The sequence below is a fragment of the Furipterus horrens genome, unplaced genomic scaffold, assembly GCF_987537825.1.
Source record: "Furipterus horrens unplaced genomic scaffold, mFurHor1.1.pri manual_scaffold_6, whole genome shotgun sequence".
NCBI classification, from domain to species: Eukaryota; Metazoa; Chordata; class Mammalia; order Chiroptera; family Furipteridae; genus Furipterus; species Furipterus horrens.
In genome coordinates, this window is record NW_028327176.1 from 3,990,931 (window position 1) to 4,005,324 (window position 14,394).

The following is a 14,394-nucleotide window of genomic DNA, read 5'->3' on the forward strand; positions in this document are numbered from 1 at the left end:
AGAATATTATAATGTAATATTGTAACGTGGTTGAGAAAGTAGGGTAGGGTAAAATGAGCCACAGAAAAGGCAAGATCTTTTCAAAGTGATGGATTTAGGGGACCGTGTGGCTGTGGGGTTAGGGCCATGGACGCCCCGCAGAGGTTCTTGGCTTTGCAACCAGCTCCTCAGTGGCCAGCTTCCTGCGCTGGCCCAGTGACTTCACGTCTGTGAGGTCATGTCTGTGACCTGACCCCATTAGACTCCCCTGCTCCGTAATGCAAGAGCCACGGTACCCACCGGGGACTGGAGTGAGGATCAGGCGGGCTTCCTCACGCAAGACCCTTCGTTTAGTGCCGGGCCGTAGCTCAGAGCAGCAGAGGCCAGCTCACATGACAATTATTTGTAAAAACTCAGGGGACACGGGGAGCGTCACTTCTCACTGCCCAGGCAGCCCCCGGCCCACCGTTTCCCTTTGCCTGCTGAGAGTGAAATCTCGGGTCCAGGCTTCCTCAGTCATTTTCAGTTTAAGTGCAGTCCCTTCGCTGCTTCTCCCTCCCCGCTCAGGAGGTGCTTTCAGGTGTGCCCACGTCCTGGGGACGTGGCTGGCCACCGGGCTCCTGCCATCTGTCGTGACGTTGGAAGACACAGGTGTGTTTTAGCGTGGCAGGAGGTAACCGTGCTCAAGATTTAAAATAGACAGTAAACATTTTAAAATCATTTTAGGAAAATACTGCTCAGTCCTGCTAAGCATCTAACTGAGCGCTCCCTAACTGCTGTGGGACAATTCACTGGTCTGAGTCACAAGACACACAGTTTCATCTTTGGCTCTTTTTAACTAGAAAACTAGTTAAAGTTTTAAATTAAAACTAGAGTTTTAAACTTTTTTTTCTATAAAAATTCTCATGCAGAAACCCAGACATTGGACTCACCCATTTTCCCAGGGGCTTATCGTTTTTATAGAGCCCCTCTTACAGAATTTCCCAACCTGTGTTCCACGGAACCTCGACTCCAGGGAATGTTAACAGGTGGTTGCAGTAGTAAGAGGCTTACACGTTTTTATGTTCATATTACAGGTAATATATTTACAACGAGTTTGGGCAACAATACGCGTCTCTCTCCTCACACATGATCTCCCTCACCTGCCCACCAGGTGCGTAGGAGAACGTTGAAGAATATACATAATCGGGCAAGAAAACAGCAGGTATAAATGGCTTAGCAAACTAACCCGGCCACAGAATCTTCTTGGAGAAACTGCTATTGAGCAAACCTGCTGCTGTGCAGACCAGCTGATAGAATACTGCCCACCCCGGGCTGACTGGATCCTTCCGCAGTGGGTGCAGGGTGCTTGCCGCACAGGCGAGGAAGACAGACGCTCAAGGCACCCAGGTGGCTGGAGCGCCGCTTAGGAGCACAACTCAGGTCTCCTAATAACTGTTGCAGAAAACCTGCTTGTGAAATCGGCTGGGCCCTTGACGGCTGACGCGTGTTCTGACGTTTCACAAGTGAGGAAGAGCCAGCCAACACCTGCCCGGTGCCTACGTCAGCCTAGGCCACGCGGCACCTCCGTGGGTTCTTGCTCAGGCCACGCGGCACCTCTGTGGACTGGGGGCAAGCGTTCAGTCTCCAGCCAGGTTTATCAGCAAACCCAAAGCGTGTCGTGGTATCACAGAGCTTGCCTACAGGCGCCCTTGACTTTACTTAATGGCCCCACAGCCATTCACCACTTTTATTTCATTACAATTGCTCTGTTTGGTTATGAGTCATTGGTGTTGATCTCTTACTGTACCTACTTTATAAACTAAACTTTATAGTAAGGCCTCAACCCGACACTGGGGTCCAGGGACTATCAGTATTTTCAGGTCTTCACTGGGGGTCTGGTAACGTGCCCCCTATGGATAAAGGGGGTTAAAATTTTCTGAGTGCTCTGCAGTCTGAGACAGTTGAAGTCAATGGAGTTTATTTAAACAGAGGGTTTAAAAATTTCAGGCACAGTTCTTGTAATGCAATCAACTCAACAAAGGACCCTTGTTTCTATGTAGTTTTTCTTATATGTAGCGTTATTCTATGAAATTATTATTGTCTATATCATTCTATAACACGTTCATTTAAATTCAGTTCACACGCTCACGTAGTAAGAAAACACTGCCGATAAACAGTGCGACCCTCTGAGTAACCCCGCAAAAACAAGAGCCACCCTTTTTCTGAAAGGGCAGATGCGCAGAGCCTGCCAGGAGGGGAACATTGACAGCTCCATTTCCTTTCTTCTCTCCTTCCGCCTGCTGAGAGGGCGCGGGACAGGGAAGGAGGCGGGGGCCGGGGGAGAGGGGGCAGATCTGGGTGCCGGGCAGCCCATGGATCAGTCTGTCTGTGCGTTCTCTGTTGCGGCCGTCGTTCATTCTGCGCTGGTTTCCGGTAGGGCTTTACCTGCGGGCAGCCTTTGGGGCCTGGCACGCAGGCAGCCTCCTTTTAGAGATGTTACAGATGCTCCGTCAGACCAGGACAGGCACCTGGAAACCTCTCCACGGCAGGTTCCTCAGGAATCGCCGAAGAGCTGAACTTGAACCCACGGCCCACATAAAGACGCCCTGCACTCCCAGATCCTCATGGACGCTTCTTCTGCATCTGAAGCACAGGCTCAAACAGAGCGGCTTTCTCACCATCGGCTGGTCCTTTCTTCCCTCCACGGATTTGACCTCTGGGCACTGGCTTTCTGCTGCTGTCTTGGGTCCAAGGCGGCAGTTAGGGGTGGGCCCTGAGCCAGTATGACTGGTGTCCTTATAACAAAATGAAGAAACACCCGTAGCTCTCTGCCTCGTGTGGCCCCAAGGCTCATACTAACTGAACAAATTTTAGTTTCTCCTTTGGGTGTGGATCCCTCACTTTGGGGGCATTTCCTTCACTTTAGGCTCAGATTTAAAAAAGAAAACAAATACACCACTCGCAGGTGGCTTATCAAAATCTCCGCTGTGTAGTATTTAGAAACAGAGACTAGAAATGAAATTCTGTAGCATGTCCAAGGTGATTCACCATTCTGGGGACGTCTTTTGCCAGAGGAGGCTGGAAGAATCGTCCCACTAAATGGTTTGGTTTTTTTAAAATTCGTTTTTCCCTCCCATCTCTCCCACCCCCTCCCATGTCCATTAGGAGCTAAGAGTGCTGTCAGGGGCTGAACTGTGGTCTCGCCAAATGTTGAAGCCCTAACTCCTGTAACCTCAGAATGTGCCTAGTTGGGATAAGGGCCTTGAAAGGTGATTTGTTTAAAATGAGGATGTTAGGTGGGGCCCTAGCAGTGTCCTTCCAGAGCGGCTGGGCTCTGGGGCCCGCAGCCTCCAGAACTGAGACATTAGATTTCTGTTAGGCTGCCCAATCTGCAGTCTTTTATTACTGCGGCCTGAGCAAACAAACGTATCGCCCGTTTAAGTGGATTCTGAATCATTCCGACCGGGCGTACAAAACCCCTGTAACAGCGCCTTCTGTGAGAACGCTGACCATGCCGCCCGTGACATGGGGAGTTACCCTCTGAAGCTCACTCGGAGGCCTGGCCCCTCCTGGGCTGAAGGGGGCACACGTGACTTCCCAAAGCGTTCTTCTGCTCTGTGCTTGTTTCAGAGTTGGGGACATGCCTTTTTCTGGGCAGCTCCCAGGTGCCCGTCCCCACCCCGTGTCTGGGGTAGGTCCAGCCGTCTGCATCGGAAGATGCTCCCCGAGTCAAAGGGCTAATGTACCAACGTTCTAGACTTGGTGTGGCACCCCTGCTTTGGGGACGATGCTAACTCCCCTTTGAGCATTAGGAGCAGGCATCACCTCCTGAGGCGCCAGGGAAGGATGTGCTTGCTCACAGGAAGTGGGGCAGACTGCCCATTACTGGTCTCTCCTCCCACCTCCAGGAAGAACCTTTTTCTTTGTGGCCGCTGGCAGTCTCACTATCCTGTTCTGACAAACCCATGTTCTTGGGTCCAAGAAGGGAGAACCGAGCTGGTGACAAGCCTGGCCCTAGTCCGGCCGAGCAGCCGGGGTGGAGGACTTGAAGGCACAGCGATGCACTGCCAGCCATGTGGGGCCCGAGTGGCTGGGTGGTACTGACTGCAGGGCTTCACACCCTTCCCACCCAAAGGGGGCCGCCACAGCACCCCACCTGTGCCGCTCGCTGCCTCCCCCATCCCTCAGAAGCTAGTAGGACCGTGCACTCAGCGACTGGCGGCCACGTGCGGTCTCCTACGGGGACAGCTGGCCTTTACGTGGCCTTCTGTCCTCACTCAAACTGCAGGGAATCAAAATCCCCACCTGGACAGTCAGGTGGTAGGAGCGGGGGGTGTGGGGTCAGAGAAGGCCAAGATCCGCACACGAACTGTTGCTGAATGTGTTACAGCAGCTGCCAAGTGCTGTACCTCATGCCTGCCTCGTCGGTAACGCCACAACTTGTGCTGGGAGTGAAGGCCAGGCGGGCGGGCCTCCAAGAGCCTTGCGGGCCTCCCCTGGCTCTGGCTGTGATGGGAGCAGGCCGCTTAGTTAGCGAGGGGCTCGGCCCTGTCACAGCCACCTCTGTGGACATTTGGGACAGGGCTGAGCCACGACGGCAGGCATCAGCCACCGTCAGCACCAGGGGATACAGACCTCTCTCTTCCATCCTTCTCCTGCCAGCGTGGGACCAGACCTACCCTCCCTGGTGGGAATCCAGACCACTTTACACAGGAGTCACGGACTGGAAAGAGAAACGCCGAACAGGAGAGGCATGTCCATGGGGCTTCGAAATAACAAACCCAACTCCTGAGTCCTGTCGGCTGTCTCAGCCTTTGGGGAAATAAGAACATTAATTCCCACTTGTAAAAACACATGCAAGGCGCGCCGTGTGGAATGGTCACACTAAAAATATCCCGAGGCCTAATTTTCAAGGTACTTTATTTTTAAAACCAGTCACAACACTAAGCGTCTGGCCCATTCTGCCCATGTACAAGCTACAAATGCTTGCTTAGCAGAGGAGGGGCACTCTTTAGTAGCGTTTGAAAACTGGGTAAAAATCCATATAAAACAAATATTCAAAGTTTCCATAGGAACACAGATAAGTGTGACCCCATCTCCTAGCCTTCCATAACGTTCCATCTGTGCCAACCCCACTTACAAAGACACTTCCAAACGAGCAACAATTAAGTTAGGTGGTCCCCTCCAATCCCTTAACTCAAGCCACCCTCGCAGCGACAGATGCAGGAATGGCATCTACACGTTAATACGCGCTGACGCACAGGCTGCCGGGTGGCGCTCCATCCCGCTCTCCCAGGCGCAGGACACGGGCAGGGCGCCGACATCCTGCTCCTCCACGGCGGGGGGGAAGTCGCGGCTCTGGACTTGCTGCATCAGTTGCCTGGAGAGAGGAGGAGCATATTCAGAAACCCTGAGTCACCCAGACCGGCAGTTCCGAATAACTTATTCATGAGCCCATTTGCTTCCTTGGCTACTGTGTCACGAGGGAGCAATTCAGTATTTCTGAGGCAAGCACATCTTCAGAGCCATCTTTTCGGTAATGAGGAGACCACGGGTGATGTGCATCATTAAAATAGTCTCGCTACACAGAAATATCTAAACCAGTCTTTTCTAAAATGATTATGCACCATGAGATCTCAAAATACTAATCCTATTATTGGAGAGCTTTTCCCATCCATTTGGATTTTCCAATTTTTCTAGAGCGTGTATCTTTTTTTTACAGGTTTTATTTATTTTCAGAGGGGAAAGGACAAAGAGAAACATCGATGTGTGAGAGACACACTGACTGGCTGCCTCTCACACGCCCTTCTGGGGACCTGGCCCATGACCCAGGCCTGTGCCCTGACTGGGAACTGAAGCGGTGACCTTTTGGTCCACAGGCTGGCACTCAATCCACTGAGCCACCCCAGCCAGGGCTAGAACATATATGTATTTATTTTTTATGATAGAAATCTTTCTTGATTAGCTTTTTTCCCTCATTTTTGGATTGTTCTATTAGTTGTCGCATTTCCCCCCTGCCCTGCCCACCTCCCCCCTCTCCCAATCCCCACCCTGTTGTCCACATCCATGGGTCATTTATCAGTTCCTTGACTAAACCTTTCCCCTTCTTTCCCCTCTTCTCCCCCTCCCCCCGGTCACTGTCAATCTCTTCCTTGTTTCCATGCCTCTGGTCCTAGAGCATATATTCTTACTTTATTTTAGTTAATTTAATTTAATTTATAGAGCAGGGAAGGGAGAAAGAGAGAGAAAGAGACATGTGCAAGAGAAACACAGATCTGTTGCCTCTCGCACGCCCCCAGCCGGGGACCTGGCCCATAACCCAGGCACGTGCCCTGACCAGGAATCGAACTGGTGAACCTTCAGTCCACAGGCTGTTGCTCAATCCACTAAGCCATACCAGCCAGGGCTAGAGCATATATTAATATGAGGAGAATAAACTTTAAAAAAACATTGTATTTACCTGTAAGCAAAACAACCTCTTCCAACTAGAGGACAACAAGAGCAGGCGCAAACCCAAAAAGGTACCTACTGTCCGCCCTCTTTTTGTTTCAGAGCACGTTTATTAAAGCCGGGGCAGTGAAGCAAGGCAGCGCTCCGACAGGAGAGGCCACAGGAGTGCCCAGGCGGGGCTGCTCTGGCCCACCGCCAAGTCATAGGGATGAGCCCCGGGAAACGGGGCCAGGGGGTCAGCCCAGGGCGACCTGCTGCCCACTGCTCCCCTGGTTGCCAGCGTCGTGGGGACCCTTAGAGCTTAGGCGATGCACGCCCGGGAGAGCAGAAGTGGGGGCAGGGAAAGGCGTGGGCGTGCCCCTGGAAGGGAGAGGGCCAAGAAGGTATCTGTCCTTATCAGGCCCGTGCACACGCGCCGCCACTAACCATGTCGGCCCCGACATCACGTAGTAGATGGTCGGCCTCTGGAACCCATTGAACGTGGAAGCGGCAGCAACGGTGTAAGCACCCATGTTTTCAAAGAGCATCCAGTCCCCCACCTGCATCTCGGGCAGGGCGCAGCGCTCTACGATGCGATCGAGGCCATCACATGTGGGTCCCCAGATGCTGGATGAGTAGTACTTCTCATCTGGTTTGGGCCTCTGCATTGGAGACAGAAGCACCCCTCGTCACTCCTGCTTTGATCACCTTACCTCTTACACACAGGATAACAATAACCAGAAGGTACCTTCTGCAGAAGGGGCTTCACGTGTGCATGATCATACAGGATGCAATTAAACGAGCCATATACTCCATCATTCACGTAATACATAAAGGTTTTCTCACTGGCCTCGTCTTCATCTGGAAAACAGATGAGTCCCAATTACCACCTTTGTACCAGCTCTCAGTCACATGTGCAGCGACTGCACCCTCTGTACCTACCGTCAGAGCCCGTCTGTTCCTTCAGTACCAGTTTTTTGGCAATGATATTAACCGCAAGCGTGAAAGCTGAGGCCACGTAGTATCTGCCTGGCTCCGCGATGACTGTCACTCCCGAGTCGGGTGGAAAATACTTGTCCAGGGCTGGGTTGATGACACTGGCGATCTATGACAGTCAAGAGCAGGCGACTATCAAGGGGAGCCACATGGAGGAGCACAGAGCTGTGACATGATGCGACAGAAATGCCTGAGCAGCCACCAGCAGAGGGTCTGACCATCAAGCAACCGGAAAGGAACATCTCCCTGGAAACCAGCACGTGTACCCCGCGCTGTCTCTCTGGTTCCCCCTGGACATGTCGCCTGTCCCTTCTAAGGTGCTGTGCGTACTGTGTTCTCAAACAGCAGCACAGAACAAACGTACTATCACTGACGGCGGTCCACGTGCCAGCAGAATAAAACTGTCAACTTCGCCTAATTAACAAAAGTAACCACTTACAGGTTTATCTTCGTAAGCGACTAAACAATGTTTTAACGAAAAGAAACACAAATCCTAAAAAAGCACAATTGGTATAAAGACGTACAGCAGGCCCTTCAATTCTGCCCCTTCGTGCATTTGCTGCCATAGGAACTGGACTCATTTCTGTTGACCAGCCAATGGTAAAACTGGTTCTGCTGTAAGTCACTGCACGTGATGTCAGGGAACCTCCTGACGTTAGTGGGATGTACTGAATGTTCTCTCATCATTACAGCAGTCTCTTAACATAATCAACTGTTTTCCCAGACTTTTTAGGAACGCTGACTCATATGTTAGTTTAGAAAACCAAAGGATATTAAATACAATTTTAAACAGCACATAAGTCACTCAAAGGATCACACCGACACATTCACTCTCATGTCTGCACAGTTAGGAGCAGCTAAGACACACATCTGAAAATGTCCCACTGGGAGACCTGCTAAAGCAGCTGCTCTCAGACGGTGCTGCTACGGGTCGATTACCTCTTCAAATTTAAGCTTCACGTCCTCAGACCCAGGAAAGCCACCACCGATATCCAGCAGATACATGCTGAAACCAACCTCAGCCTAGAGTCAAGAAAATCAAGTTAACCCAACAGCCAGATGCATAACAAGCCATGAAAAACGAATGCAGGGGGCGGGCGGCAGGCTCTGCAGGGCGGGCGGCTGCTACAGAAGGCTGACCTAGAGCTGAGGGGGCTGCCGCCAGCCCCGCCCTCGCCCCCACCCCACGAGGGGTTCCCACACACTCACCCCCATGTCGAAGACGCAGCGGGCGTCGGAAATGGCCTGCACGAAGGTCTCGGGGTCAGTGCAGCCGCTCCCCACGTGGAAGCTGGAGCGAGAGAGGACAGAGCGTTTCTCATTATTTCCGAAGATAATTACTTACAGTGGAAAAGTCCCTGTCCAACTCGCGAGGCCTGTTATCGCCTCGGCCCCTGTCCCCACACCAAGGCCTCACCTGACGCCAACCACGTCGATGTTTAGCTCCTTTGCCCGTTCCAGGAGCAGCCTGCTGGTTTTGAGAGTGGCCCCGAATTTAACACTGAGGCGACAGACTGCTTTGGAATCGTCCGTGGCGATCCGCAGAACCAACCTAGAAGGAAGAGGAGCGTGTCAAGCGTACATGACAGAAGGTTATGGACGTGGCTGAAGCATGAAACACAGGGACAATCCTCGTGGTTTCAGCCTAATATGAATACTAGTCAGGAGTGTTTACGCTGTTTTCTCCTTTGCCTCCAACCCAGCACACAATTAAGTGAAGCGCAGGAATCCAGCAACTGGAAATCTGAGTCTGTTTGGCAGCACACAGACCCCCCCCCCCACCCCTGCCCGCGGATGGACGGGACTCACTGCGCCTTGGGATGGGCCCTGGCCACCTTCATCAGCTCCACCTCGCTATCGAAAGTCATCATCCGGACACCATTGTTGGCCGCGTGTTTGATCTGAGACACTTGTTTACAAGGATTTGCATAGATAATCCTCTCCGGAGGCACCCCGAGACTCTGCACCAACTGTATTTCAGTCTGAAAAAGAGTTGTCACACTGTACCCACGGACGGGGCTGCTATGTGAAAGGAACAGAAGAGCGGGGAAGGTGTACATCACAGCCCGCCTGCTGCTTACCTTGCTGGCACAGTCAAACCCCGTCCCGATGGCGGCGAGGGTCTTCACTATGGTTCTGCTGTCATTGCACTTGACTGCATAGAAGGGGGTGACCCGAGGCAGAGCTTTGAGCCACTTCAGGTGCTTCTTTAGGATGTCCCCCAGGTCCGCAACATAGAACGCGTCCTTGTCGTCCTGCAGGAAGAGCGGGTGCAGGGAACCCATCAGTCGCCCCACAATGTCCAGCTGTGGCCTCCTCCTGCCCATCATTCTCAGCGTATCCTCCTCTTTCTAGTCCAGTCACCAACACGAATGTCACTGTCACCGCTGGATGATCCAGTTAAATTCTAAATCCCCAAGCCAGACCCTAAGTTCCATTCCGCTTCCTCAGACCCCACTGGAGTTTCCCGTGACACTGCCCGCATGAATTTGATCTACTCACGGAAGAAGAAACTTCATTAATTTTTTGGTCCAGAATGTCCTTGGCAGTAAAGCCTTCATCGAGGAAATGGCAGCCAAACTCTTCATCGCTAATGCTGTTCATGGTTCCTGGTGTTCGTCGGAGACCCGACAAACTGCAAGCAGGGTGGAGTTTACTCAGGAACCTTAGCTTTCAAAACTTAGTAATTCTTAAAAAGATGAGCCTGCAACAGCCACAAATACTTACCAGAAAAACGAAGATGGACTTGAAAGACACGACTGCCAGGCTCTTTCTCCAGGAGGCCCCAGTCCCACGGAGACGGGCGTGCTCCGGCGCACAGTGGCAGTGTCCTGAGAACACGACACCCACCTTAGGGCCACACGTCAGGCGGACAGGACAGGCTCTCCCTGCGCCACCCAGGGGTCAGGCTGCTCAGGTGCCTTACACCCGCCCTGTGGCTTTGGGTGTAAGTCACGGGAACCCTATTAACCCCCACAGCACCCGAGGACACCAGATCCACACCTGAGAGGTTTCAAAAGCAGCACAAAGTCCACACACAGTGCCCGAGGTCTCAGGAAGCCCGTTAAGCCACTCAAGATCACGCCCAGTGCTCTCGCTCACTGAGCGCTCCCAAGTTTCCTGGGAATTTTATGAGCTCATGTTATTTTCATGCTGGGCTTGTAGTTTTAAAAACTGCATCTTCAAGTCAACATGACGTATTATACCTGCCGTATCTGACCAGACACCAGCACTCCTGGACTGGGGTTGCCTATAGATTACAGTTCCGGGAATCCCCACAGGACAACAGTCGCTCAGCTCTAAGGGACAGCCACAAAGAGTAACTGCTGGCAATCAGGCGAGCACAGGTGACTGATGAATAAGCACAAAGCTCGCAACAGCCAGGGCCACTGTCCTTGGCCTTCATGCAACGTGACAGTGGAGCATGTCGGTCATTTTCAATTCACTGAAGCTTGCCTGGGTCCCGCCAGCTGAAGTGAGCGCGCCCACCATGCAGCCCCGCGACTCAAGGCCGCCGTGTGCCCAGGCGCCGGGCATGAGACCAGGTGGGCCCGCAGTCCCCCACCCAGGGCAGGGCAGGACTGGCTCCAAGACTGGGTCTCCGCAGCTTTCCAGCCTCGGCAGCACCCCCCGAACTAGCCCCAGGGCGAGGCCAGCAGATCAGCCCCCCGAACCAGCCCCGGGGCGAGGCCGGCAGATCAGACCCCCCGAACCAGCCCCAGGGCGAGGCCGGCAGATCAGCCCCCCGAACCAGCCCCGGGGCGAGGCCGGCAGATCAGCCCCCCGAACCAGCCCCAGGGCGAGGCCAGCAGATCAGCCCCCCCGAACCAGCCCCGGGGCGAGGCCGGCAGATCAGCCCCCCGAACCAGCCCCAGGGCGAGGCCGGCAGATCAGCCCCCCGAACCAGCCCCGGGGCGAGGCCGGCAGACCCATGCCACCCACAAACTTAACACCTGACCAGGCTGAAGCAGCGAGGCTGGATCAACCAGGGTCTTTGTTAAATATCCCGAAGGTGACACTCAGGCTTAAATTTGTAAAGTTTTTCTTTTCAACACGTGACCATTAAGTATTTCACTTCCCTGTATCTTTTAAAAAAAATGCCGCACCGGAGGGCTTTTTCAGTCGCTAGAGGGAGGGACGGGAAGCACCGGCTGCTCCCCGGCACCTTCGCTGAGCCACCGGCCGCGGCGGGGCCCCGGAAAAGGAGCGACCCGCAGACACTCGGCGCCGCCCGGCGGTGCTGTCGTAAGCGACGGGGCCACTTCCGCGGGAACGGACCCATGTCTCCGGCCGCGGAGTCCTGCCCGCGCCTCCCCGGTCCCCCGCGGCGCCCCACCCGTCCGCCGCCCGTCCCGGAGCTGGGCCCCGCCTCTCCCCGGCTCTTCGGAAACCGCTACGCCGCCAAAGGTCCCTCCGACAGCCGATCGCGCCCCGGGCCCGGCCCGCGCGTTCCCTCTGGACACAGACGGAGCGACCGCGGACGCAAAGGTCGGGGAGACGAGGCGGAACGGTAAGCGCGACCTTGTCACGGCGACCGAGGGAGCGCCGGGCGCCCGGCCGCGCTCGGGCTGGGTGGCGCCTCTCCTGCACCTGCTGCCCGCGCGCCACGTGGGTCAGAAGCAGCGGCTGAAGGCAGCGCCGGCCCTAACGGCTTCCGGCTCGGCCGGAGCCCCACGTCAGCGGGGCGGGGGGGAGGCGCGGGCCGCCGCGGCCGGGGCACCGGGGGCAGAGCGGGCCGGGCCGCACCGCACGGCGCAGAGGGCCGCGGCCAACCCCCGCCGTCCCCGGGGGAACCGGCGCGCCAAAGGCAGGGGCCGGCGGCCGGCTCTGCGACCTCGTGCCCCTCGCCGCTCCGGGCGCGGGTCTGTCCGTCCGCGGCCTCCGGCCCGGCGCGCAGGGACACGTGGCCGTGCCCCCTCCCCACCGCCCGCACGCGCCCCTCTCACCTCGGAGCCCAGGGGCGCCTCAGGCCGACCCCATGGAGATGCCGCCGCAGCCGCCGAGCGCACAGGACCGCCGGCCGCCCCCGTCAGCGCCCGCCCGGCCGCCGCCTCGCTCCCTCCCGCGGAGGACCGCCAGCCCGAGGTGGCGCCGGAGCGCTGGCAGACGGCGGGCGGCGGCGGAGGCTGAGCGGACTGACAAAGCCCGACACGCCGCTGCTCCGCTACTTATAGCGCCGCGCGTGTCGTCATGGAGACGCACCAGCTCAAACCAGCCGCGATCGGTTCCGTCCGGGCGTCCTCCAAGGGAGGGGGCGGAGCGCGGCGGCGGCGGCCAACCGCGGCCCGGCGGACGGGCGAGGGGCGGGGGCGGCGCAACGTCAGCGCCCGCGAGCACCGCCCAGGTCGCCCCCGGCCTCGCTGCCGCGGGCCCTGCGGCAGTTCCGCGCACGCGCACGCCGCCGCAGGCCCCGCCCCGCCCCCCGGCCTCGCGCCGTCGGCCCTGCGGCGGGCTCGCGCACGCGCACGCAACCGTGGCCCCGGGCTCGCGGGCGCCCGGCCCCGGCTGCGCGCTGCACCGTAGGCTCCCGGCTCTGGGCCACGGAGCGCTGCCGCAGAGTTGCAAACCCCGCCGCTGCGCCCGTGCCACGCAACGCCGTTCTTCTCCTTGGCATTATGTGCCGCGTGTCCTTGGGCAAAGAAAGAAATCGGGCGCGAGCGGGCCACGTGGACCACGGCGCCTCCGTTTCTATAAAACGGACCTGGAAGTGGTTCTGGCGCCGCTCTCCCCGATCGGGAGGGGAGCAGAGGGGCACCGGGCGAGTCACCTGTGCGCTGAGCCGCGGCGAGCACGCCCAGGTGTCTCCCAACAGTGACTGAGCGAAGGATGCGCGTGCGGCTTTATTAAGCCGGGAGACTTCCAAGGGCGTTAGGGGACAGCGTGGGAGGGAACGGGTCCGGCAGCCACCGAGCAGTTCCACTGCCGTGTGCCCACAGGGGTGGCCCTCGTCGGTGACTCGACTCCTTTTAGGGCGGCAGTTCCACTGCCGTGTGCCCACAGGGGTGGCCCTCGTCGGTGACTCGACTCCTTTTAGGGCAGCAGCGATTGGCACTTGGTACCCTTGAGGGTTGCGTAAGTCCCGGCACGCCGACACGACCCGTGCAGTGAACATACGGCGAAAGCCCGGTCGGAAACTGGTGGTCCCCGGGAGCGGAGCCAGTGCCCCCGTGTTAGGACAAGAGGCCCCGGGTCTGAGCTCTTCTTACTCAGTGTAGTTCTCGCTGAACGTTAAGACGCAGCACAGCATTGGGCAGACCAGCATCAAACAGGACAAGGTTGATAGGGCCCCAACCCAGCCAACGGCAGGGGAAGTCCGTTTGTAGTCCAGGGAGGCAGAGCTTTGGCTGTGAATCCCTCCCGCTTTACCTGCAAGTAAATAGTAAATAAAACTACCCTGCGGCACCCAGGGCTCGTTTGTTTGAGTAGAACCCCCCCCCCCCACCAGGTGGCGAACCCCTTGAGTTCAGGAACGCGGTTGGAGGGCTGCACCTCCCTGGGCGGGGGGCGGAGGCGGAGGCACCACCCTACTGCTGGCCCAGGGAGGGCTGAAGGCATTTGGGAGTTCGTTGTGTTTTTCCCCCAGTTTTCCATTCCTTCCCTTGAAGACAAAATCCAGCGGATGGTTAGGTTCCACCCTAGGGTGTGCATTGCCACCAACCTGAGGACTGGGGGCAGAAGCTAGAGAACAAGTGAAACTAGGCCTGGCCATGCCGTCCCTGCAGGGGACCCTGGAGGAGCTCAGAGCGTCCCGCCCTGGCCCCACTGTGCTGGGTGACCTTGAGTAAATTACCTCCCTAGCCCAAGGTGTTCACAGCCCCTGAGAGTTTGAAAAGCCTCTTTTGTATAGGCCCCCGGGCAGGCGTAGAGGGCGAATACTCCTTGAATGAATGAATGAATGAATGAATGAATGATCTAATTCCCTGGAGCTCCAAGAACCAGGGATGAAGGTTAGGGAGAGGGAATTATCTCCACCCTCAAACGCTTCATTCCGGAGGCGAGATTAACAAA

General features: G+C 56.3%; 1 protein-coding gene across 2 annotated transcripts; it reads right to left on the bottom strand.

The window, feature by feature from the left end:
- Positions 1-4,864: 4,864 nt before the first annotated feature.
- Positions 4,865-13,109, bottom strand: ODC1 (ornithine decarboxylase 1). Of its 2 annotated transcripts, none has more exons than XM_090280904.1 (12): positions 13,088-13,109; positions 10,114-10,217; positions 9,889-10,021; positions 9,468-9,641; positions 9,196-9,368; positions 8,804-8,938; positions 8,596-8,677; positions 8,326-8,409; positions 7,333-7,495; positions 7,139-7,251; positions 6,838-7,052; positions 4,865-5,341 (listed from the first exon to the last, which is right to left on the bottom strand). In XM_090280904.1, the coding sequence occupies exons 3-12, from the start codon at positions 9,988-9,990 to the stop codon at positions 5,197-5,199; spliced, it is 1,386 nt and encodes a 461-aa protein (XP_090137030.1). In that variant the 5' UTR covers positions 9,991-10,021; positions 10,114-10,217; positions 13,088-13,109; the 3' UTR covers positions 4,865-5,196. The 2 variants fall into 2 exon arrangements, with proteins under 2 accessions (XP_090137030.1, XP_090137029.1); XM_090280903.1 differs by lacking the exon at positions 13,088-13,109 and adding an exon at positions 12,333-12,525.
- Between the last annotated feature and the right edge of the window lie 1,285 nt (positions 13,110-14,394).

Excerpts from the sequence above, each read along its gene's own strand:
- ODC1 (XM_090280904.1), bottom strand. The coding sequence starts at position 9,990 with ATGAACAGCATTAGCGATGAAGAGTTTGGCTGCCATTTCCTCGATGAA. Across the intron at positions 8,939-9,195 it reads AGGGCCCATCCCAAGGCGCA|GTTGGTTCTGCGGATCGCCA; the intron begins GTGAGTCCCGTC and ends TCTTCCTTCTAG. Across the intron at positions 7,053-7,138 it reads TGAAGCCCCTTCTGCAGAAG|AGGCCCAAACCAGATGAGAA; the intron begins GTACCTTCTGGT and ends TCTCCAATGCAG.